We start from the raw sequence: 26,859 nt of genomic DNA, 5'->3' as shown, positions 1-26,859 counted from the left end.
AGTAGAATTTGAATGTTCGTTGGTACTTGACATTACGTTGGTAATGCATCTTCTCTCATTTTTGTATTGAGTTAATGTGATATGCAGATGTGCGTGATCAAGTATGTATATTTAGTCTGTTGTAAGTCCAGCTGAGCTGAAAGTATAAAGTTTGACGTGTGGTTGCTAGTTGTGGCTGGTTCTGTCACTGGTTCTTTGTCGCCTGGTGCTGCTGCAGCTGTGTTTGTACTCACTGAGGTGTAGCCAAACAAAGCAGATAAACAGTTTGTTGGGTGTCAGATGCAGTTCTGCAAGTCTGACAAACCTGAGGCTTTTTTAAAAGCCGCATTCCATGCTGGCACGTCTTTTTTTTTTATATTTTTTTTTATTGGCACGTAACGTGCGCTTGCAGTAATCTCCTTTCCATCTGGCCTTTTACTTAAGTAAAAGTGCTTCAGTGGAAAACTCACTTAACCCACTCTAGAGAACTGTATTAACATTTCATCATTACACCCCTCCTGCATGATATATTATAAACCATTGCAGTAATCAGAAAACAGGTAAGAGGCAAATACGAGGTGATTTAAAAATGATCCGCACTCTGGCTGTAGATTTTATCTTTAGATATTAACTTTTAGAAAAGACCTATAATGCTTTTAGGAGTTAAACAGGTGAAAGTCGAATGGCGTGAGATAGGGAGGATGCTTTACCACCTCAGAACGCAGTATCGACAGCGTGGCCAGAAGTGTTCAGGTGGCCATCGTCCTGCGTGATCACGATGCCCTTGGATAGAAGTTCTCTGCCTTTAATCTAAAGTAAAGGCTTCAGCTCTTTAATGAGCATCTCACTGTAATGAGCACTGTTGATTGTTGAAACTTTTTCTTGATAATGTTTCAATACTGGCCCGAGAAAATCCCAGAAAACTATAAACATCAAATTTCAAGCTGATGGTTGACTTTGAACTTTATCTTTTGAAGCGGTTGATGATGTTTCCGTTCTGTATTTGCCGTTTACTCCAAGACTCGTAGTGATGAATCCATGTCTTATGCCATGCCTTCTTTTGAGTATCGATCCAAATTTTGTTTGCAGATATCCAAACACTTCTGTTCATGCTCGTCCATGAGTTGTCTCAGCATCAGGTACACCCTCAGACTACAAAAAACAAAAAAAATCCCATAGTTATCCAGCCAAAATATTCTCTGTAAGATGGACAGTGTTTTCTCTCTTCTGTCAGTCACAGTTCCACTAGCCAGTTGGAGGCGTATGAGAGTTCATGTATGTGGTAAAGCACTGTCTCTTTCACTGCTCTGTGCTGAATGTGAAAAAGATGTGAACAGCTGGATTTCATGTGTTTTAAAGGTCCTCATGGTAGACCAGAGCATTAACGGACCATATTATTTTATATAATAATTAGAATAATTATGAATATGAATAATTCGAAGCTACATATTTCTATAGAAGATGAAATAGAACGCATTCATTTTAATCAAGAAGATCAATAGCTAAACACTTGAAGTCACCATTTTTGTTTTAAAATGATTAAATAAAAAATGACATTTGGGGGCATTTGAGGTGACCTAAATACTTCTGCTGTTATGTATAATTTATTCTCTTTAGAAATGTGCAGCATTTGGTAGTGTAGTGATATGCCAAAACAGTAACATTAGATCATATGGTTGCCATCACCATACCATTTATGGCATTGAAAAGTAAAGATATGCCGGCCCATGCCTGGAATCAGGCAGTATTTTTAGTTTGAATGGCCATAACGGGAAATAATAACCATGTGTCTATATTTTTTTGTCTATATTTTGTGCCAGTTACACATGAGTGCTCAAGTGATGCAATGGAAATAAAAATGTGCTGTTGTCCAGATATTGCGAGTTTGAATCTCTTACCGTTTTCAGTTAAATTTTATTGTACAAAAAAATCTCTGACCAGAAACCTGGAGAAAGTCCTGTAACTTTGCGCGGTTTTGGAGAAAATGTAAAAGTCGTCCATGTTTTATTAAGTATGAATATTTTAATAATAAGTATAAAAATACATCCAATGTAAGTCATAATTTTTTTTTAGTTCATGAGCAATATTTTATGTTTTTATTCACATGCATCTAACCAAAGTTTGTCTGTTTCCTTTATTTTTGGCGAGGAGTGTAAAATAAAGTAATTGCTATGTGTGCATGGATCAAGAGTACAAGGTTTATCAGCAGTGTAGTTTTTGGAGGTATTGATGTAAATGGGATTGACTTCTATTTATTTATTCTTTCATTAAATACAGTACTGCTTCTTGGTCTGCTAAGACTTCCCCAATTACCAAATTAAATGACACTTGAAATTTTACAAGACTAACAAAAAAAATACTGTGCAACACCCAGCTTGATGGGAACAGCCTTGTGGCTGGTGGACGCCCCAGATTTGGCATTTCGACTTGGTATTTCTTGTCTCCGGGTAGTGTTGGATTATCCCTTCCAGTGATTGCTACCTTGCAGTCAGGCCCTTTTGGTAGAAATGCAAACCTAGAAGAAAAAATAACCCTGGATCACTTTTCCATGTAAAACAACACATATTTTTGTCCTATGGTTCCACAACCTATCTTAGTTTGAGTCAAGTTGATATTTTTGCTTAAAGTAAAACAATAGAAGGTGAAAGAGGTGGGATATATTTAAACCCTATGCATATCGATTGGTTGCATGGGCACAAAGTGATTTTTTTTTTTTTTTTTTTTTTAAGCTTGTCCTTGAACAATAGAGCAAAGCTATAGGCAACAGCGAGCAAACAGAGTGATAAAAGTGGTATAGCAAAAGGAAAAATAATAATAAAGTGTTTTGGGCTTTGGTGTTTGTTGTGAGCTTTGCCCAATGGCTGCATTTAACTATAGAAAATGTTATATACATGTTAACTATGAAAGACAAAAAAGATATCTAAAAGTCAATAAAAAAATCTCAGTGTTGACATATTGTTGTGGTTTAATAGGAATAAAACACTTTTAACACAATCAAGCTGTTATAGAAAAATGACCAACTTCCAGGTGGTACCAGTAATTCCAAATCATGTCGGGCCACATTGCACCACCATGTTGTTAGATTTAATATACAGTAAGATGGTCTATTGTGTTTATTCCTTAGATAATCCTTTTAAGTATTTTTTTACTTAGTCTGATAACATTTTTCACTCTTAGGAATGCCTTATTGTGTGTTGCGTCAGTGTATATGTATACTGTACATAGAAAAGATTTTTTTAAATTTATTTATTTTTTTTACTTGAAGGAATAACTTTTTTTTTTTTTTTTCAAGCCTGTCATAAATTAAATTGAACTCTCTTCTTTACCTGGAACTAGCTGAATAGCGATACGGCTCACTGAGGCTTGTGTAATTTGACCTCAATTAAATACATTATACTTTTTCTTCCAAGTGACAAACTTTACAGTTGGTTTGCAGAGCAAGAAAATTTATGACACCCAAGACCTATTGTATCCAGTTCACTTTTAATTTAAGGCACACTTGAAAAACCCAAACTCAGTTGAATAACTAGAGCTGTTCTGTGAACTTTCTGTCCGTGAATGATATACTGTATATTGTTTCTCCATCGTCAACATTCCAGAGTTTCTTTCTAGTCTGTGAACATTTGCTTTTTAGGAATTAAGAATCTTTAGAGTAATATAGACTGTTCTTAGAGACTTAACAAATGTATTAGTTTAATACTTCAGCAAGAAAGTTGTCCTGTAATAGGGTGGTTAGGGAATTCTGTAATTGCATAAATAATTTAATTTGTAAGAAAATATGCTTTCTTCATATTGTTTTTTTGTTACATAGCCAGATTTATGTCTTTGGATGTCTTTAGTCTCAATAGCACTAAATCAGCTAATGTTCCATTCCAAGACTACTGATCTCAAGTTAGGGCCAAATAATTTCTTTGTGTAGTTTTTGTCTGTTACTGTGAACCCAGCGTAACCTCCTGGATTTATGTTTAAAACTTGCTTATTTATGCTAAATGATATCTATAGTTTAATATGACAAAAACATTTGACAAGTTTTATCAATAGTAACAAATTTGGAGGCTGCTAAATAGGAAGTACTCATTTGAGGACACTCGGACTTAATTGGAAATAATTGGGACTGGGATGATAAAATTGCAAAGTGAACATAAACATATAAGGGCACAGAACTTGGAAAGATTTGGGAAAAAACCAACAGTTTACATCCAGACTACGAGTTATTGCATGTGGTACACATTAGTCTAAATGTCTTTTAGTCTTTTTTTTCTGATTCTGATGTTGCTGATCCTTGTGTGACCCATCTACATACTGATCATACTACTTCTGATTCAACAAAGCAGTAAATACTGCAAAGCATTATTGAAAGTGATAGTGAGCTACAACTTCATTAAGGGGCATTGAAAGTCTCCAGACTTGGTTCATTTTGAGGGTGAAGATGAAAGACTGCATGTTCGACATACTGTAGTTGGTAACCACTGGACAATGGATCCAATATATGACTATCAAACGACCAGAACAATGCAATTCCAAGATGGCTAGGGTTGACAGGATAATGAGCTACTACAAAATAAGTGTAGGAACCAAGAAATATACACTTTGAATGCGGTGTGACATGTAATGTGTTCCTACTGTATGTTTGCATACTGGATGGAACAGTTTGCAGTGTTTCACCCTGAAGATCAGATGTGACAGACAGTTCTGACAGATGGTCTTACAGAAAAAAGGAGCATTTAGAGTAATCACAGGGTTTTTGGTGATGTTGCATTGTTTGCAGTGTTTTTGCACGCCCATGTTCAGGCTATGGAATAAACAGTTTCCTACTTTGTAGCACACTGGTAACTTTATTGTGTTATGCAGTAAAATAAACCCAATGTCCCCATATTTTAAAATAGACTTTATACTTATAGGGTCCTACTAATCTCAAATTATAAAAAAAAAAAATTTAAAAGCATGCAAAATTAAAGCTTAGGTCTTAAGAGGTTAAACCAATGTTGTAAGAACAGATGCTGTTGAATAAACTTCCCCAGTTGATGGATTGACCTATTAAGACTTATCATTAGAAATAGCTATTGTGCAATACTACTGATCGCCTCTGGAGATAAGGATGATGAAAAACCTCTATCTTGCCTAGCTGCATGTTGCATTTACACTAACAGCGATAGAATGGAGAAACCTTCTGAATTCATGGTCTTTTTTGATTTTTATTCTTTTCCACTTAAAATACTGCTGAAGGCATCCAAAATTATCCAATAATCCAAAATCCAATAATCCCCTTTGAATAGTTGATATTGAGATTATGCTCTGTTAAACCCTCATAACAGCTCTAATCTGAGGTGCTGTTAATTGGTGATCTCGAAGGCTGGCAACTCTGCAGCAGAGGTATCCTGGGGTGGTCTTCATGAGAGCCAGTTTCATCATGGTGCTTGATAGGGTTTACAAACGCACTTACTGTTATTGCAAGAAATATTTGGAAACAGCTGACCAGCTTTTAAAATAACAATGAGCGGTTGTTACTTAATTACCTAATAAAATATACACAGAATTGTTCTAGAATGTAGAAATCTAGAAAAAATAATGTTTCCATACCAGGAGCTATCTGTGTGTTAGCTCTGGCATACAAGAATAAAGTAATTAACACTGTCTCTACAAGCAATAATTATATTGCTAAATATAATTAAAACACACAGTACTACTTAAAACCCTATGCACTGTTGACATTTGGCCATTAAATGCAAACATGAAGAGCGTTCGACCATGAAGTCTAGTTCTGGTTACTCTCTAACTGATTAGCTTTGATTCATCCATGTGGGTCCATGAGCACAGTCTAGATGTACCCTGCTTAATGTCCCATCAACTTCTGTATGTCAGCCTTAGCCAAGTTGTCCCTTCTATCGCTGTGGTTTTAGAGAAACAGTGACCTGGAAATGCCTGTGAGCTCATACAGAAGAGCCTCTAGTAGAAGGATATGCACTATAAATATCTTCCAGGCTGGTTCTCATGACCCATTGAGATCTTTAGGGTGATCCAGCAGGGTGCCAGTCATCCAGACTGTACGCTGTGGCAGAGGTCCAAACCCGAGCAAGGACAGAGGAATGTTTGCCGGGGACTGTTAATGGCAGATGGCAGAGGTCCTTGATCCAAGAACTGCCTAATTACAGATGAATGATTTGGAGTTTCAAGACATGCTTGGTCAGTTGTGCATTCAGAAATTAGAAGTACATCAGCACTGATATTAGGTAGGCAATATCAAAGGGGCATCAAAGCAACTTCCTTCTCTGGAAAACTGCTACTATTACTCCTGTCCCCAACACATCAGATCCAACTGTAAGAAATATCCTTGGAACAATAGATCTCATGGCAATTGGGATTAAAATGTTTAAAAAGTTGATATTGTTGTACAGATGACTTTGATTAACAGCATCATGAACTTGGTTTGAAAACATCTGGAGGAGCCAACAGCCTATACTCAGCTGTTCTTCATTAGTTCCTTTCACACAGACATTGACCTATAGGAACCTGTCCATATTGTACTTTCCTTCACATTTTGTAATTCACGCAGAATCCACGAATCTGGCGCCAAGCCGCCTCAGTGTGTGCCTTCAAGCAGGATAAAGTGCTTAACTGAACTGACCTTATCGCTCACATTTATTTGCGAAGATGGGACTCTATTTTAGTGCTCTGGCAACCTAACCAATCCTAAATGAAGCTGAATTCTTGGACAGGATGACAGTTCTGTATCACTCTGAAGTTTTAGGACCGGTGTGACTCATTTTGGATATTTAGTTTTATTTTAAAATTGCCCGCCACCATGAACCAGTGATGCTACATGACTAATCAGTTACACAAGTTAAGTCCTACTGTTCAAATATCTGGTTGTTTAGTTTGACTTGGATTACATTGACTGTGTCTGTTCTCAACCGCATCAGATTGTGTAATTTTTTTATGCACTGTGTCTTTATAGTGTTTAATAAAGAAATTTAGGCTTTTGTTTTTAAAAGGCTGTTTTGGAGAACATAATCAGGTGGAGATTCTTGCTCTCCTGGTATTGCAACATGGAGCCTTCAACAAATTTGGTTACGTTTCATAAGTAAGCAACATTCTTAGTTCATTCTTAGTCACCTAGCTAACCTGCTAAACCAGTGTAGACCAATGCATGATGGGTTAATGCACGTATTGAACCATATGATGATTCACGTATGGAATGCGGACATGTGCTGTGGTATGAGGGCTGTATGAATGAGTTTAATCCTCTGTATTTAAATTCTTCTATTTCTAATACTCAACAAAGTTCATGTCTCAATGAAGTGGTTCCGACCACTAAATATAAAACCAGCTTTTAAATAATGTTTAAAAAGAGCAATAACCACATCTGTTCTGACGTTATTCACTTCAGAGAACTGTTTTGTCATAATCAGAAGGAATGACTCCTTTCTGGCCTGTGTCTGTTTGGTCAGGGTCAGAACGTTCTTGGTCACGATGGATTGCAATATCCTTCGAAAGCATCCAGTCCTAGAAATGAAATGACTCGTACACACTTTTATCCAAGTCCCAGAGTGAAAAGGGAAGACACTTCTCTTGCAATACTTTGCCATTCTTTTATTACTTCTTATTTTTAGAATAATCATGAAAACATGATCTTTAAAATGTATAAAAAGAAGTGTATCGAGTCACAGAGGAACCCTGGAATGCTTGTGTGTGTGTTAGATGCATGTCCGATCAGTCATTTTAGACACCATACAGACTACTGCAAAAACCTAATCTCATTTAATGCACTTTTAAGTGTGTTACATTTCACATTTTAAGCACCCTTAGCCATACAAAAACACTCACAGGGAGACAAGACCGCAAAAACAGTCAGCAGATATGTGAGCAAAATGTGAGCTTGTAATCTTGTTATAATGTCCTATTGTGATTTAGATAGACAGTTTTGAGGTCTCCACAAAGATCTTCTTATGAAAAGGATCATTTTTGGAACCCCCCGATTACAATTTTTACATTTAAAACCATCAAGTCCATAAAATGCTGCCGTTACAAATTAACTTATTTGCTTCTTTGCCCACAAGCGAGCCTTTCACCCAAGTTGGAATCAGTGTGTCAGCCCCAGTTGCTGAATAATGTCTATGGCCTTGTCAGCTTGCGTAAATATATACAGCAGGAATAAATGCTAATCTGTCATTTAGGCAAAGCAGTGTATTGTTCAGTAAACCAACCGTCTGGCTTTATACTTCCAGTGCCAGTAATTCAATCTGAATTACAGGCTTATTTAAAGATAATACATTTTATATACTGTATATATACTGGGGTTGGACATTAAAACTAAAACGCTTGGTTTTAGATCACAATAATTCATTAGTATGGTGTAGGGCCTACTTTTGCGGCATCAAAGTGGCATCAATTCGTCTTGGGAATGACACGTTCAAGTCCTGCACAGTGGCCAGAGAGATTTTGAGCCATTCTTCTTGCAGAATAGTGGCCAGGTCACTACGTGGAGGAAAATGTTTCCTGACTCGCTCCTCTAAAACACCCCAAAGTGGCTCAATTATATTTAGATCTGGTGACTGTGCAGGCCATGGGAGATGTTCAACTTCACATGTTTATTAAACCCCTTTGTCACCAGTCTTGCTGTGTGTATGGGTGCATTATCACCCTGATACACGGCACCACCTTCAGGATACAACGTTTAAACCATTGGGTGCACATGATCCTTCAGAAGGGTTCGGTAGTCGCGCCCATCTAGCACAAGTATTGGGCCTGGGGAATGCCATGATATTGCAACCCAAACCATCACTGATCCACCCCCATGCTTCACTTTGGGCATGCAACAGTCTGGGTGGTATGCTTCTTTGGAGCTTCTCCACACTGTAACTCTCCTGGATGTGGGAAAGACGGTGAAGGTAGACTCATCAGAGGACACATGTTTCACATTGTCCACAGCCCAAGATTTTCGCTGCTGGTACCATTGAAACTGACGTTTGGTATCGGCACGAGTGACCCAAGGCTTGGCTGCAGCAGCCCGGCCGTGTACATTGACCCTGTAAAGCTCCAGACGAACAGTTTTGGTGGAAACAGGAGAGTTGTGGTGCACATTTAATTCTGCGGTGAGTTGGGCAGCTGTGGTTTTATGTTTATTGGATGCAATCCGGGTCAGCACCCAGACATTCCCTCTGACAGCTTCCTCTTGTGTCCACAGTTACTCCTGTTGTGTTGGACGTGGTTCCTCCTTCTTGGTGGTATGCTGACATTACCCTGGATACCGTGGCTCTCGATACATCACAAAGACTCTCGGTCACAGATGCGCTTGATATAATGTTGTGTTTATTGCAATATTTTAAGCTATTATTCTGCTAATTAAACCTTCACACTCTGCTCTTGTGCAATCAATAAAGATTGGCCACCAGGTTGGTCAAATTTAGCCATGAAACCGCCAACACTAAATCGGCCAGTGTTTCGGTTTCATTGTCCAACCCTTAATACAGATAAACTAAAAAACACATACAACACATGTCGGAAATAAAACCAATATTTGCTTTAAAGTGTTTAGATAAATGCTTCAGTCTCTTCCTGGAACCCTGGATGATTCAGGTAGCAAATAAATACTGACATGACGGTGACATTTTACTGGTCCGCATGAGGAAACAAAAAGCTTAGGCGTGACACTATTTAGTTACACTATATGCATAATTCAGTGGTACATTGCATAAAGGCACGGATATGTGTGTGTGTGTATGTGGGTACAGGGGTGTGTGTGGGTGTGTCAGTGTGTTTTGATACTGTGTGTTTTATTCCTGAGAGCCACCATGTGCTTTTCATTATTGGATCAAAGGCAAGACCTGAGGCCCCTGTCTTTCTAAATTCCCACATTTGTATTTGTGCATGTGTGTGTGTGTGTGTGTGTGTGTGTGTGTGTGTGTGTGTGTGTGTGTGTGTGTGTGTGTGTGTGTGTGTGTGTGTGTGTGCGTCTCCCCTTTCTTCCGGGCAAACAGCTTTCCACTTAGATCAGTTTACACACAAACACACCTAGCGCAATTTTCACCTCTGTGCAACAAACCTTACAAGTGCACTAGATCACTAGATGCTCCTTCTCATCTCTCTTATTCACACACAACACCAGTGAATTTCTGTCTTTGCTGGGAGAAACTGTCTTTTCTCTAGCATGATTTTTCTAACAATGCGCCAAGTCCGATTCTGACAGATTAAATTTACGAACACATCCTTTGTGAACTAACTAGGAAATTGGATAAAGATGATCTTCCTTTTCTTTACTCTTAGAATAAAAATCAAACGTGGACCTCTAATCCAAAACATCTGAGAACCCCCAATTATAATAGAACACAATATCAAAACCGTTTATATTAGCAGTCAACGGTTGCTAAATGTATAAACCAATAATGTTTGTTTTGAATGATAATGCTCCGAAGCTCACGTGTCTGTTCATTTATTAAGCACAAGAGGGCGCAGTAGAGCTCAAAGTTTGAAAAGAAGAAAGTATTGATAATCTCGAAAAGAACCAGCCAATCAGATTTTAGCTTTAACTGAGGCTGTGCAAAGTTAAGCGAGTAGTGTTACCAGATTAGTTTTTTTTTTTTTTTTTCAGTAGCTGAGATACTTTTTATTCTCTTTGGCTGGAAAAATGTGTCTTGGGCAGAGTGGTTGGGTTTTCATCACTGCCTAGCCATTTTTTTTACATTGTGATCTGGCAACCCTGGAGCACAGAGTACGCAAATGTGCATGAGGAAGAGTTTGAGCGAGCGAAATTATACTTCGTGTGCATGCAAGAATGCCCAAAATATAACCGTCCATATAAATAACTCAACCATACAGTGTACAGGGTTTCATACTGTGATGGTTAAACGATCCACGGTTCACATTGGGGGAGACCTGCATGCATCACAAATAAGTTACAGTGTGTTACACCACTAGTCATTATTGCATATTTTTTTTCTGTTTGTTTAAACTGTTTTGGTTTTATTAATTTGTATATGATTATTGATGTCGTGGGAGGCCTGGAGCTTATCCCAGGAGACTTGGGAAATGAGGCGGGGTGCACTCCGGACGGCGTGCCAATCCATTGTAGGATGCATGCGCACATACACACAGTCATTGGAACACCAGTTAGCAGAATCTGCATGTATGTGAACTGTGTAGAACATGCAAACTCCATGCACACAGACCCGAGGCCGGGATAGAATTCGTACCCTGGAGGTGTCAGGCGAAAGTGCTACCTTCTAAAACATTGTGCCGACCTGCGGTGTATTCAAAATATTAACATTAACTAAATATTTACTAAATAAATGTTTTTTATTTAGAATCAAGTCACATGATATAAATTATTTGCGTAAACTTACAACCATCACATGGTCTAAAACTGATTACAGCAGCTTTTGCAGAAAATACAACCTGATTTTTCCAACATGTATTTTTTTTTTATTTTTCCTTTTTATGATTTTTGGGCGGTTAGTGCAATACCTCCAGCTACTGGACTGGAGTGTGGAGCAAACGATTGGAAAGAAAGAAAGATGATTTGTTAGAGACATGATATTTAAACAAAAAGTCATACACCATTGCAAGGATTTAGATACGATTAGTGATTTTAATACTTAAAAACTTGTGGAAAATATCACATCCTGAAACAAATCGGACAAAAATTATAGACCACTATATGTACAGACTGTATAGATTATTATATGTATATACTTTATCTGTATAGACTCTATACGGATAAAGTATATACATATAATGATCTATACAGTCCATCTATTGACCACCATATGTACAGACTGAATAGACCCCTATATGCACAAGACCACTATTTATACAGACTGTATACACCCCTATATGTAGAGACTGTATACACCCCATATGTGCAGACTGTATACACCCCTATACAGCATGTGCAGACTGTATAGACCCCTATATGTAAAGCGATCACTATGCATTAAAGTGCAAGTTTTGTGGTTGGGGGTTTGATTTAAATTTGGTTCAAATGTAATGGATTATACAGTATACTTGGTATCTAGACCTAGAGTTCCCCTATATGAACTTAGACACTTAGATAAATGATATTACAAAGACTTGTCAGTCAAAACCCCTATCAGAAGCGAGTTTCATGTAGGATGCTTAGGAAGCAGGCACGCTTGATGGGGTTGACTGCTGATCTCTGATGGATTGTGATTGGTGCTTTTACTTCTAATGAATCAGTGAAGGGACTCGGGGCCAGTGGAGTGAAGAATATTTTAGTTCTACATGAAAATAATGTCTAATTGATCTAGGACAATGCTTGAGTCTCCACTTTGTCCCAGTAGAGTTGTAAAAAACAGTCAGCCTTGAGTGGTCTCGTATCCAGCGAACTCTGATAAGGTATGTACACGGCATGATGCACTGCATAGCATTGCTTCACCTTACTATTGTATTGCCTTTCTATTAACCTAGAGAAGTTTTTGATTTTCCTTTTTACTTATGCCATTTGAAAAATATGTAAAAGCCATAAACGAGTCTTGAGAACCATGAGTGCATGTGAGATGGGAATAGAGCTTTCAGGTGGTGTCTGTAGTAGTCGGTTCATAGTGAAAAAGAGTTTAAGACTCTTCAACAAATAATTTCATTTGAATGTATTGATTGGGTCATTTATTTATTTGGTTTAATCGGGAGCCATCAGCAAATTGGTAAAATCCAACACATGCATAAAAGTTGTCAGGTTTAAGGGGAATATATAGTACAACAGGAGCACCTGATTATAATGTCAAATTCCAAATCCGACGTCCAAATTGTATATTTGTATTCGGATTCAGATCTTTATATATGCAGACATTGTAAGTCTGTAAAAGATAGGCAATTTACTATTTCCATAGCATTTCTAAAATATTTAGTAAATTTTCAGTAACTACATTAAACATATAGACGATTTGATCTTTAATTTCCTTGTATTTGTATTGAAGTCAACCAAAAAATTTAAATCAATCGTTAGAGAATCTTCCTCATTTGCATGCTCCAGGGCTATAAATAAATATGAAAGGAGTTTGGTTGCTCGGTCATATCAGGCTCTCAGTTCGGGTATTTTACATCCCCTCGGCTCGGACTGCTGCGGAGATGTTTGCCATAACCACTCATGTTTTGTGTCATTGTGGCACTTCATATTACTGCTTTTTATTATGACCAAGGTTTTGGAATGTATGAGACTGTCATGAACTAACCCGGATTGAACAGAAGACGTAGCGATTAGCGGTTAGCCCTTTGTAGCGTGGATGGTAAACCCAAACGCGGAAGCTAGCGAGTAGGCAGGATAACCACGCGAATTAGTCTAAGGACTCTCTCGGAGGGAGAGCAAGGGAAGAACACAAATTCAACCCGCGCCCTACAAACACACACTCGAATCAGAAAGTAAACCCAAGAAAGTGAGTACTCACGTAATGGCAGACGGATGATCTGAACCGACATGGGCGAAACTCAATGACTGAGCAATGTGAAGCGCCATCTTGGCTCCTTTTATGCTTCCTGTTTGTCGACCGTACTACTTCCGGGTCCTAGTGCCGGTCGCAGAACGGGTGTGTGTGACAGTACCCCCCCGTCCAGGACCGACTCCTGACGGTCCTGGGGTGGAGGATACCCGACGACGGTAGTCCCTGATGAGTTCAGGGTCGAGAATAAACCGGGCCGGAATCCAAGATCGCTCTTCGGGACCATAGCCTTCCCAGTCGACCAGGTACTGGGTGCCTCGGCCCCTAGGTCGCGAATCAAGGATCCGGCGTACGGTGTAAGCAGGGCCACCGTCAATGATCCGGGGAAGAGGAGCAGGGGGGGCGGGTGGAATCATGGGAGAAGTGGTGAAGGGTTTCAACTGAGAGGTGTGGAATACCGGATGGATTCGGAGCGCCGCAGGCAGCTGGAGCCGGTAGGTGACAGGATTGATCCGGAGGGTGATACGATAGGGGCCGATGAATCTGGGTGAGAGTTTCCTAGTTTCTGTGTGGAGGTGAAGATTCTTAGTTGACAACCATACCTTGTCACCTACATTGTACAGTCGTCCCGGAGGGTGTCGGCGGCGATGTTGAATGGCGTAGCGGGCGTTGGCCTGTTGGATCGCGTGGTTGGCTTGTCGCCAGAGCCGCTGACACCGGCGGACCAACTGTTGGGCTGACGGTACGTCAACCTCCGGTTCCTGGTGTTCGAACATGGGAGGTTGGAAACCGTGGCATACTTCAAATGGGCTTGAGGTGTGGAGGTTAAGCGATAGTTCCGCCCAGATGAGGTAGCGGGCCCAGGAGCGCTGGCGGTCGGCGATGAAACATCTCAGGTAGCGCTCCAGTTGTTGGTTGGTCCGCTCCGTCTGACCGTTGGTCTGGAGGTGATACCCAGAGGATAGACTGCAGGTAGAGTCGATCAGACGGCAGAAGGCCTTCCAGAACCCTACGTGTTCTAATATCAGCTCGGCTGTTTTTTTGGCTGACGGGAGTCCGGCGAGAGCCACCAGGTGCACAGCCTTGGAGAACCGATCGACGATGGTCAGGATGGTGTTCTTTCCCTCGGAGACCGGCAGGCCCGTGATGAAATCGACGGCTATGTGTGTCCAGGGCCAACGCGGAACGGGTAGTGGTTGGAGTTCCCCTGGCGTTGGCTGGTTATTGTCCTTGGCCCTGGCACACACAGGGCACGCCTGGACGAACTCGTCGACGTCCTTCTTCATCGATGGCCACCAGAAGGCGCGCTGAATGAATTGGAGGGTGCGACGAGTGCCCGGATGTCCAGAGAGTGGCGATGAATGTCCCCACTGAAGAACCTCCACTCGCATGGGTTGTGGCACGTAGAGTCGTCCAGGTGGCACACCTGCCGGTTCGGTCTCCCCGGTCTGCGCCTGGCGAACTCTCGTCTCCAAATCCCAGTAGAGTGGTGCGATGATTTTTGATGTAGGAAGGACAGGCGCGGGGTCCGCCCAGGGGACGTCTTCCTCGTGTTGTCGGGAGAGAGCGTCTGCCTTGGTGTTCTTGGATCCCGGGCGGTAGGAAAGATGGAAATTGTAATGTTCAAAAAATAATGCCCACCGCGCCTGCCTGGGGTTGAGTTGTTTCATGTTTCGGATAGTAATGAGATTTTGGTGGTCGGTCCAGACAATGAACGTCTCCCTGATGCCCTGGAGCCAGTGACGCCATTCCTCCAAAGCCCACTTTATGGCCAACAGCTCGCGGTCCCCTACCCCGTATCGCTGCTGAGTGGAGTCAAACTTTTTGGAGAAGAAACTACACGGGTGTAGTTTCTGGTCTGGACCTCGTTGGGAGAGGACGGCCCCGGCGCCCACATCCGAGGCATCCACCTCCACAACGAAAGGTTGGTTTGGATCTGGGTGAAGAAGGATTGGTGCGGTAGTGAATCGATGACACAGTTCGTGGAAGGCGGAGATGGCGGCCGGGTTAAGGGTGAAATGATGGGATGATGGGCGAGTCAGGGCGGTTAGGGGTGCTGCAACCGTACTGTAGTCCCGAATAAAGCGACGGTAGAAGTTCGCAAACCCGAGAAATCGCTGAAGCTGCTTGAGGGTCTTGGGTAGGGGCCAATGACGCACAGCTTCCAGCTTCTGCGGGTCCATGGCCACACCCTGGGGCGAGATGACAAAACCCAGGAACGTGGTGGAGCGCTCGTGAAAAGCGCACTTCTCCAACTTACAGTACAGTTGATGGACGAGCAATCTCTTTAGGACCGCCCTGACATGTTGGACATGTTCTTCGACTGTGCGTGAATAGATTAATATGTCATCTAGATAAACAAACACCCACCGCCCTAGCATGTCTCGGAGGACATCGTTGATGAATTGTTGGAAGGCGGCGGGTGCATTGCAGAGAACGAAGGGAATCACCAAACTCTCATAGTGTCCTGTAGGTGTAATAAAAGCCGTCTTCCACTCATCACCCTCTCTGATGCGCACCAAGTTGTAGGCGCTCCGAAGGTCCAACTTAGTAAAGATGGTGGCACCAGAGAGGGCGTCCAGGGCTGAGTTAGTAAGAGGCAAAGGGTGTCGATTCTTGATGGTGATGTTGTTGAGCCCCCGATAGTCGACACACGGGCGAAGTTCACCGCCCTTTTTTTTCACAAAGAAGAACCCCGCGGCGGCGGGTGAGGAGGAGGGCCGGATGGTGCCTTGACGAAGGGCGTTAGCTACATACTCCTCCATCGCCTGCGTCTCTGTGGTGGATAGGGAGTAAAGGTGGCCGCGGGGTGGAAAGGCACCCGGCTGAAGGTCTATGGCCAGGTCGTAAGGGCGATGAGGAGGCAGGTGTGTGGCACGCTTCTTACAAAATACTTCAGCCAGGTCCCGATATGCGGTGGGGATGGCGTTGGTGTCGACGTCGGGGGCCTCGGACTCCCTAGAACACGTCCCAGCTGGTGCCCGTAGACAGAGTTCGGTGCAGGTCGGCCCCCACTGTAATATCCTGTTCTGTGTCCAGGAGATGAGGGGGTCATGTTGAAGGAGCCACGGATGTCCAAGGATGATGGGAGGTGATGAAATGGAGGTGAGGTGAAACTGGATTGATTCGTGATGCTGGTCGATGATGAGGGTGATGGGTTGAGCAGTAATGGGGCTGGATGAGAGGGGGCGACCGTCTACAGACGTAATCCGAACAGGCTGGGATAACGCCTCGATCTTTACCCCCAATTCTTTGGCATAGTTAGAGTCAATAAAGTTACCTGCGGCACCGGAATCGATGAACGCAGTACTTCGGACCCGTTTGTGGCCAAGTTGGAGGTGTACCTGGGCCGTGAGACGAGAGACGCTGGAGGTCGTGGCAGAGAGGTGAAGATGGCCCAGTGAGCTGCTCCCATTGCTCACCGGGCCTGGGCGTTTCCCGGGCGACGAGGACATACAGCTCTGTGGTGCTCAGCTGATCCGCAATACGCACAGAGCCCCTCTCTGAAGCGCCGTTCTCGTTCTGCGCTGGTCGATCCGGAGAGCGAGCTGAATCAGCCCCTCCAGCGTGGCAGGAAGTTCTCGCCCGGCTAGTTCATCTTTGATCCTAGAAGCCAGCCCCTCGTAGTAGGATGTCCGGAGCGCGGCTTCTCCCCAGGTGGTCTGGACGGCGAGAGTGCGAAAATCAGCTGTATAGCGGCTCACGGACGATTCCCCCGCCGCAGGTGGTATAGCTTGGTGTCAGTCTCCACCTTGCTCGCAGGATATTCGAAGGTTAGCTTTAGCTGGCGTGTAAATTCCTTATATGAATGGGCGGTGTCTGAATCGGAACGAAGGACTGCCGTGACCCACTCAGCTGCCTGCCCCGATAGCAACGAAACGAGAAGTGCAATGCGCAATCGATCTGTGGAGTATTTGGTGGAATTAAACTCGAGCACCAGATCTAGTGCAGTTAAAAAAACACTACACCTCCCGTCCGTGCCGTCCCATTTATCCGGAAGGGAGATAAACACATCAGAAGTTGAAGGAGAAGAGGAGGGGGGCGGAGCTGCAACCACCGCGACGGGAGGCCAGTTAGCCGCGCTAGTAACAGCTTCGCGGAGAGCCGCGTTCTCCCGCCGAAGCTCCGCCACCTCGCGGCGCAAGGCCACGACGTCTTGGGCGCTCCGGCGAAGAGTAGCAAGCTCCCCGGTTAGCTTGTCGATTAGCTCAGCGTGCCGGTTCACCACATCGTAGAGGTGCGAGTGATCCGCTGGGTTTACCGCTCGTGGCTCAGTCATTCTGTCATGAACTAACCCGGATTGAACAGAAGACGTAGCGATTAGCGGTTAGCCCTTTGTAGCGTGGATGGTAAACCCAAACGCGGAAGCTAGCGAGTAGGCAGGATAACCACGCGAATTAGTCTAAGGACTCTCTCGGAGGGAGAGCAAGGGAAGAACACAAATTCAACCCGCGCCCTACAAACACACACTCGAATCAGAAAGTAAACCCAAGAAAGTGAGTACTCACGTAATGGCAGACGGATGATCTGAACCGACATGGGCAAAACTCAATGACTGAGCAATGTGAAGCGCCATCTTGGCTCCTTTTATGCTTCCTGTTTGTCGACCGTACTACTTCCGGGTCCTAGTGCCGGTCGCAGAACGGGTGTGTGTGACAGAGACACACCGTTTTCAAACTTTGCAGAAAAAATAAATATATACAGTCTTGCTCTATTTATCTATTCATAGTGTACTTACCAGGGTAAGCCAGGGCACTGGTGGCTCAGTGGTAGGTATCTAGCCTTTCATGAAGAAGGCCAAGGTTCGATTCCCAACCAATGCCCAAACCCCAGCCAGTGGATGCAGTGCCGGTCCCAAGCTCGGATAAAGATGTGAGGGTTGCGTCAGAAAGGGCATTCGGCACAAAATAAATGCCAAGCTTGTGTGCGGACTGGATGGTCCACTGTGGTAACACCTTGCAGAGAGTAGCTAAAAGATCAACAACACTTTACAGAGTAAGCCATGATCTATCGTGCTTTCAGGTTGGTTTCTTCCACATTGATTGGCTCCGTTGACGAACTCCACACAAGCCTTGAGTTAACGAAGCGCTAGATTACTGGTATATTATTTATTCTCATTTATTTAAAAAGCATCAGGGTCCGGATAGAACTGACTCTCTGTCCATTGCTCCGGACTGTGGACCTCCATTTAATGATGCTTGGTATATAATATAGGTAGAGTAAATATAACAGTAGATGTCATAGCAGTCTATAGCACAATCGCGAGTGAGATATTGCCTACTTATTGCCATGTGATGGTTATTAGGTTCAAGAGCTGCTTCTTAATTTCACCAAAAAAACTTTAATTGCGTATTGGGTTTATACCAGGTGCCAGTTTTGTTGTTATGATGAAAAGTAAAACATCTGTACCTTTGTGATGAAATCTTTAGTCTTGACTGTAGAATGTACAATAAGCTCACTTGATTATGGCATTCCGAACCATTGAATATCCACAGTCTTACATTCACAGCTGAGCAAAGACAGTCAATGTGACCACAAAGACAACCTTGCCTAGTCACACAACCACAAAAACATGTTTTTTTTTAATAAGGACTGAGAAGCTGACGGCACAGTAAGCCAGGCAAAACAGAAGATATTTATATATTTAAGTGCACAGGAAGGTTTAGTCGTACAATGATTTGGATAAGTGTCTTTTGTTGATCAAAAGTCAACTTTTGTTGATTTTCTCAAAAGATTTGGGCCTCGCACTTGTTTTCATAGGAACAGGAGCAGGACCACCGGAAGAGTCGCAGCAGGGCTTTCGAATGAGGTCAAGGATGGATTTTGCATTATATGGTGCATTATATTTAAATCTGTTTCAAAAACGAATTTCACTAGGATTGATTTATCAAAAAAAACACATTGCAATTGTAATTTAACCCTTACGTGTAGAAATTATTTAAAAACAAAAGTTTTCATGTGTAGAAATACAATTAAAAAATGTCAGGTTTTCAAGTTTTATTGTCACATGCACGGTAAGGAAACATGTTATTTGTATGTAGTGTGCAAATTACGCAAGTGTGTAGAAAAGTCTACAGTATGTTTGGGGGGAAAAAAAAGAAAGTCCGCAGTGTGTGTGCAAAGCTGCAATGGTTTGTGCAAATTGTGCAAATGATAGCAAATAAACCAAATAATTTGTTAATTCCAGTTTGAATTAATAAAAAAAAATAAAATTCTAGAATTATTCAGTGTCAGAATAGACGTGTATATGCCGAATGTCTAATTCTATCATTATTCTCCATAACCGAGTCCTGGGAAGGCTGTGGATTAAATTCCTTCTAGGGGCTTTAATTGTATTGCCATATTGGATTATTTTGATTGACTAGAGAATGGGACTTGTGCATGTTCGCCCGTGAGCTCAGATGTTATCTTATGAGTGATAAGTTATTGGAATAACAATATATGGTTATAATGCAGCAATATGTGTATCTGTTTTCATTATGGAAAGAAAAACATCACCAGTCAATTGAAAATTATTGTCATACTGTATGTCTCAGATGGCATCTCAAGACTTTGACCTTTTAAAATAAATCTGGGTTTGGTGCTTCACGGCCCAGATATGCTCCAAGGTCTGGAGAAGTCTTTTGATGTTTCTGTGCTAGATTTGTAATGCCACCCACTTTAGGCAGTGACTGTAACTGTGTGGTCTAAACAGTGTGACTTATACTTCTAAAATCTCACCTAAAACAGAACATAATAATAAAGATAACCCAGCGTGATTTTTTAGATTAGGCTCACTAACAAGTTTCGTTTTTTATGATCATACAGCTATTTAGTCCCAATCCTGTACGTTCTTGTCCCACTTTGTGTATAAGGAAATGCTCTTACAAACCACAGTTTTTATTCTGACCACACGTTGTCCACAAAGTTGATGGTTCAGCACTATCCTTCCAAGTTTTGATTATGTTGTGAAGGGTTTGTAACCAAGTTCCAAAAGCTTCAAATACCCTTAGTTTTTTGTTTTTATATATATTTATTCATTCATTCATCCATTCATGCTCTACAGTATACAGTTTATCCTGTGCACAGTATCACAGGATCCTAGAACCTATCTCAGGTGACTTAGAGCATGAGACGGGGTACACCTTGGACACACCCACCCACACACTGGGCACTTTGGGAAGGGCAATAATTTGCATGTCTTTGGACTGTGGGAGGAAACTTGACTGCCCAGAGGAAACCCACAAACATGCAAAATCCATGCACACAGACCTGAGTTGGGAATTGAATCCTGGAGGTGCGATCGGCTCAGCCTACATGTAAACAGTTTTTTTTCTATTATTATTATTATTATTATTATTTATTTGATGATTTAAATATTTATTTCACGGTTACTGGCCTGCACTATAAAATCATCAAATCTTCCAAAGTCACCAATCACATTCAGTTTTGTCCTGTACAGCTAACATGCAAGCTCATTATTGTTCTTCTTAAATTTTATCCATTTTCATATAGATTATATAATATTTTGTTTTAAACACTGGTTATAAGAGATTTTTGCTAATTTTAAACTGAGCAAATATACAGAGTGAAGCAGTAGCTAGTGGTTATTTAGCTGGCAGTCCAAAGCATTCGACTTGAGCAGATCAACATTAGAGCCCGTCCACTGAGTTTGATGGGTGACTTTGACGGATTGAATTATTTTATGTTGCAACCAGCTACCAACATATAAATAAATACATCCATATTAAACAATTGTCATTTAACTGAAATAATTATTGACATTTTAATTATTCATTTAATAATTATTTTATTTAATATTGTCCAACTCCCCCCTTTATAGGTTAGGTGTCTTCAGGGTGTACGGTTTGTGGCAAATCAAAACAATTTTTATTTACAGACTCACGAATAACCTTTAGTGTACCAATTATCTAACAGTATGACTCCAGTTCTGTCGAAATGTCGCTCAGTATGAGAAGTCAACCTTTTTTTTTTTTTTTTTTTTTTTTAAAATCCCTATATTAAGCTTGCAATCTATAATATCCAGACTGATAATATTTGTAAGGTCATTGTTAAGCTCCATCTTATGGCCAAATCGGTATCCATACTAATACACTATAGTGTAGTTGGACTTAATGGTTTGAAGTTACCTTGATCTTTCCACCTCCGAGGTATTGATTTGCTCGACAGGACAGCAGGATGGCACTACCTTTATGTCTGAACCGTTCATTGATCATGTACTTCAGAAGTCCAGACTGTGTTTTTCTCAGCATGACAGTTGAGGTTGCTGGTGAAATGGCTCCTCTGCAGCGCTAGCCCTAAAGGAAGCCGTACGCATGATTAATGCATTTCCTTGTTAAATAAACGCTAGCATGCCTGACTGGACGTAGCAAAACACAGACGCAAAATGATGCGTCTCACTTAAGTACATCACAAGTAAACAGATGAGCTTCAGGGAATATGTGAGTGGTGTGCATTTTGTGGTTGACACATTCTCTAAGAATAGTTTAAATAAGAAATCAAAGAGGAAATAAACAATCACTGGTCATGAATATTTACTGGAAAGACGATGATGTCGGTTTACGAGTGCAGTTGTGATTTATGAAGTTTGGATAAAACCTATTATGGATTTAGATCATGCAACGAAATCTCAGTGTTTTCAAAAATAAACATAAATGCCTCCCAAGCTTTCACTCCACCATCCAGCGTTGCCAGTTCGAATCCTGGTGATGCCACCATGTTTATCTGTGTAGTCTGGAAAGGAGGGTACTCATTCTCTGACATTACATTACTGACAATCCCTTTGAAACATGCATGCAACAATTTGGTTATGCAAATGCTAACAATCCTATTATAATAGCAGCACTACACCTCTACTCTAATTGTTTTATATGCTGTTTGTTTCTGCTCATTCGCCGAGGTCTACTTATTCTTATTAACTGTTACCTATTGCTTTTCTCACTACGAATCATGCGGTATAATTCACTGCCCGTCACTTTAAATATGTCGGAAAATGTTTGGACATGTGCACTCTCACAAGAGGCCTCAGAAACCTTAAACTGAAAATGTTATACAAATATTTGGTAATGATTTAAAAGTTTAGAATATGCCAAAGGCTGTAACGTTTAAAATTTTTTTTTTTAAACGTTACAGCCTTTGGCATATTCTAAACTTTTAAATAGAAGAAGAAAAAAGTACTGCACCAGGTTTAGGAATGCTTACAAAATGTATGAAATTTATTCTCAGAAAAGATGATGGGTCGAACCTTAATGATAATGAGAACAATTTCTAGTATCATAAAGTTTTTATCATAGAAACTATAACCCTAAAATTATAATGTTTTGATAGCAGTGAAATCACTTTGTTATTATGAATAGGAATCACCAGGGCCACATGATACGACATTATCACAATAGTTGATAGCTGCCGATTAATTTGATTGTTAGTATCGCAATTTTAGACATTTTGATATCACCACAGGATGTTGGGCCACCTGCCAATCCGTGAATAGTTTAAGGAGCACCTCCAGCAAGATTATCGAGGAACTGCAATATTTTACACAAATAATCTCAAATACATACATTTTAAAAATGTCATTGATTTTCAAAAAACAATTTTGGAGTCAGTGTAGCGATACCTGAATTGTCACACAACATAATTGTGACACGCAACTGAATAATTTTTTTCCCTCAGCTTAAAAATACGTTTTGAACCACGTTTTGAATACAAATTTGAATCTGTTATGTCTGAGAAGATCATGAACCTTCAAAATTGGGAACATGGGTGCGAAACTAACTTGACTTATGTTGTTTGGTCAGTTGTATTATGTTTTTTTTTTTTTTTTTTAACAAATTCCTGGTATATTATATTAAAAGCTATTTCAAGGCTTAAATATGGAAATCCCAATTGTGTTGACCTGTCGCAAGCATAATCCAGTTTGCTAGCAGTTAATATTCTATGCTTAATGTTTATGGACCTTAAAACTGCAAATGTTTACAGACACAGTCAAGGTTAGATTTTTTTTATTCGGATTGCTAAATTAACAAAATTGATGTTGTTTTACTCTATAAGATAATTCTATAGTATATCTACCTATTAATCCATCCATCCATTTATCTATCTAGGGACCGTAAAGGCCGATGGAGTCCATTGTATTTATTTCCATTTTTATAACCATGCTAGAATTACTGGCTCACACACTCACACATTACTGGCAATTTGGGAACACCAGTTAGCCTAATCTGCATGTCTTTGGACTGTGGGAGGAAACCGGAGTACCCGTGGAAAACCAACCAACTGGGAGAACATACTGTACAAACTACATCAATCCCGGACCCTAGAGGTGGAAGCTGACAATGATAATTAATATGCCAACAAATCGGCATTTATCTACTGTATGTATTTCTATAAATATATAAATGACTATTTCTTTTATTGCATACATTTTCATAATTTTGGGGGTTTCTGGGTTAAGGGGTTTAGGAGAGGGTTTTAATTAACCCATGTGTTCTGTGTCCTGTACAATTCTTCTATCCCTGTTTTTTTTTTCTCTCCCTAAGCGGAAAAAGGTTTTCAAAAATCCTCATTACTGAAAACGTATCACATATTCATCTTTCTCCTTGAGGCCTTTTTTTTTTTTTTTTGGGTGTTTGGTCTCTTCCTCACCAACCTCATCCCCACCTTCCTTATCCTGCAGCTGGTATTTCCTGAAGGCGATTGTACTGGGGCAAGTTTGCTCCCCTCCTGCCCCGAGCTCATAAGAATTTCAGCTGTTTCTTTTCTCTTCACCTATTTCAATCCTTCTTTCTTTACCTCTGTATTTCATACCTTTAGCAATAGGTATCCGGGTCCCACGTTCCACATCCTCTAGTGTGCATATGTGTGTGTATGTGAGGGAGCCTTTTCTTTTCCTCTGAGGTCATTTTAGCCCGGCGCTGGTAGAGTGAGAGAGAGTGTGTGTGTGTGTTTGTATGTGTGTTTGTGTATGTGTGAGCATCAGCAGTCTGCGGCATGGTAAGTGGCTAAAGACATTTATCTGCAATACTATTTAGCTTTTGCTAGATCACTGATAGACTGAAAGCAGAAGTAGTATGTACAGTATCTGCTTGTAACAGCTAGCACCATGGTAGTTAGTATATGTAGCTTTGGTGATCAGATTTAGCTAGTAGATAATGTTGTGCGTCTTTGCAGGCAGACGGTGTGCACTCTTGTCACAGGTGGCAATGTATACGAGAGACAGCAGTCACATCTGGACTAGACTCTGGACTGGCTTTGTTAACCTTGCAGGTTTTTGTAGGCATGCATGGTTTTTAAGAAAGAAGGCACTGCAGATGTTACTGCACACAGATGTGAATGACTACATGTATTAGATGCTGATCAGTATTAAACTATTGGATTCCTGCAGTTGCAGTGATTGATTTGCAAAACGCACAAAAGCATCATCACTGGGACTTTTTTACTGGGGAGTTCATATACTCATCTGTTTTTTGTTTTTTTTCTTTTTAACAAAAACTCATCAATGAAAATATTTCCATAACTGATGTTTTCTTTTACTGGATGTAAAGTCACAGATAGTCGGTGATATTTCAAAGGACCGGATGTATCACAGATTGATTGCATTAATGTTCTTTTATTTATCATTTGTATTTATATATGTAGCCAATACAGTTGTGGTTCAGAGGTTGCGACCTCAGTAGTTTGCGGATTTTTACTTAGAACCTAATTAGTGATGCTTGCAAAAAAAAAAAAATTAATTTGTAACTTAATTTACTGTAACATAAATAATAACGTAGGTTTAGCTAAATTTCCATATATTATATTATTATATAGAAAAACGATGCATACCAAATGCATACCTAAGAAAACGCACTTGCATGATTGACAATACATATATACAGTGTGTATATGTGTGTCTATATATATATATATATATATATATATATATATATATATATATATATATATATACACACACACATACACACTCATATATGTACATGTAAATGTATTTTTTAATCAAGAAGCAATGTTTGTAACTTAATCCTGACTTTCATGATGCAGTGTGGCTATGGATAGCTAAGTACATTATGGAATACCTGGGAAGTTCGTTTCATCCGAAAGCACTGCTGATTAAATTGAACTATTCGTTAACGACAATATCTTTAAAGGCAAAGGTTTTCTAGAGCTGTGTGCTTTATTAGTCTTTGCAGTTTAATTGATCTTTTGCCAGTCAATAGATTTTGATTAACATTTAAGAAAAATTTTGGGTAAGCTTTGCTTGTGCCAGTCTGATATTATTATGCCTGGATTATTTTCCCCCCCCAGATGGTTGTTCTAGTTAAAAGTTTTAAAGCGAATAATATAATGTGGAAACGAGGGTTTTGTTACATTTGACATCCCTTGGCAAAATTTTACAGGAATGTTATTTTAACAGGAATGTTATCTGACATCAGTCTACATCAAGATTTCTTCCTCGAGGCTCCGGAGATAAAAGCAAGCTCGTACTTGCGAAGAACTTAAGTTTCTCAAGGTTTGAGGAAAAATAAAAGAAGCTTAAAAGTCTTATAGTTGCTTCCTGCCACATTTCCGAAGGGTTCCTGTTTACTTTAGATCAATCCTTGGTCTTGTCACATTTGTTCTGACTACCAAGTTCACATGTCTTGAAGTTAAACGAAGGTTTGCTGCTAGCTGGATGACTTTGAGCACTTTTTTTTTTTTTTTACTATAGTTTTTTAGTCTTTTCAGAGTCTTTTAGTCTTTCATCTCCATATCTGTACACTGTCCTCTAACACGAGGAACCAAAGCTCCACTGATTATAGCGCCATTGTGCTTGTAGATCAGTATCTACTGTGTTAATTTTAAAAGCTATATCGCATGGTGGAACTTGCAGAACATATTTCTTGGTTATTAACTAAAAATATTTATATCCGCGAGAGAATAAATGGGATAATACACACAGTTTCAGTATCCTGGCTTTTTAATTAGACGTAGTTGGTAGAAATCTGAGATTACGATTATATTTCCTGAGCAAACTGCACTTAGACAGCGGAGATAGCGGAAATAGGAGTTACTGTGCATAATTGTGTTTTAGTCTTCTTATCTTAGGGTTTGTGCCAGTTATTATCTGTCTTTAGGAAGTATATGTGGCTGTGCATTGGAACTGCCCACTCCAAGCTTGTGATTATGGGATCTCACCATGTGCTCTCACTTTATCTCAAGGCAGAAATCTGGACGCTGTTTCCACCCACATGTGCATTTAGGGGAACGGTGGCCACCCACCACCATCCTACTGAAGTTATGTATAACCTCTCGCAGTACGTGCATACAGTAGATACAGATATAGCTTTAACCTCTTTGATTTGTTTGTGTTCTTTTTTTTCATTGCTTTACTACTGCACATGTTGCCACATGCTCCAACTCTGGAACAGTGGTGTATCGTGGGTTGCGGGTGGAGAAGGGAGGCGAAGGTCAAAACACAAGCAAACCAAAACAAGGCTTTTAAAAAACACAAACA

At 40.6% G+C, this 26,859-nt stretch overlaps 1 protein-coding gene across 2 annotated transcripts in view; it reads left to right on the top strand.

Annotated features, from left to right (window-relative positions):
* Positions 1-26,859, top strand: part of septin4b (septin 4b) — a 65,504-nt gene that overhangs the window by 6,236 nt on the left and 32,409 nt on the right. Inside the window, exon 1 of one of the 2 annotated variants that reach the window (XM_053486672.1) lies at positions 24,234-24,359. The exons of the other annotated variant lie outside the window; for it this stretch is intronic. Coding sequence (XP_053342647.1) covers positions 24,357-24,359 — 3 coding nt within the window. The 5' untranslated portion in view covers positions 24,234-24,356. Of the gene's footprint in view, positions 1-24,233; positions 24,360-26,859 lie in introns of those variants that run through there. 2 annotated transcript variants of the gene reach the window in all.

This window comes from Clarias gariepinus, chromosome 25 (genome assembly GCF_024256425.1).
Source record: "Clarias gariepinus isolate MV-2021 ecotype Netherlands chromosome 25, CGAR_prim_01v2, whole genome shotgun sequence".
In the NCBI taxonomy this organism is placed as follows: Eukaryota; Metazoa; Chordata; class Actinopteri; order Siluriformes; family Clariidae; genus Clarias; species Clarias gariepinus.
The sequence above is the reverse complement of the archived record's forward strand: the minus strand, read 5'-3'. Positions and strand labels throughout refer to the sequence as shown.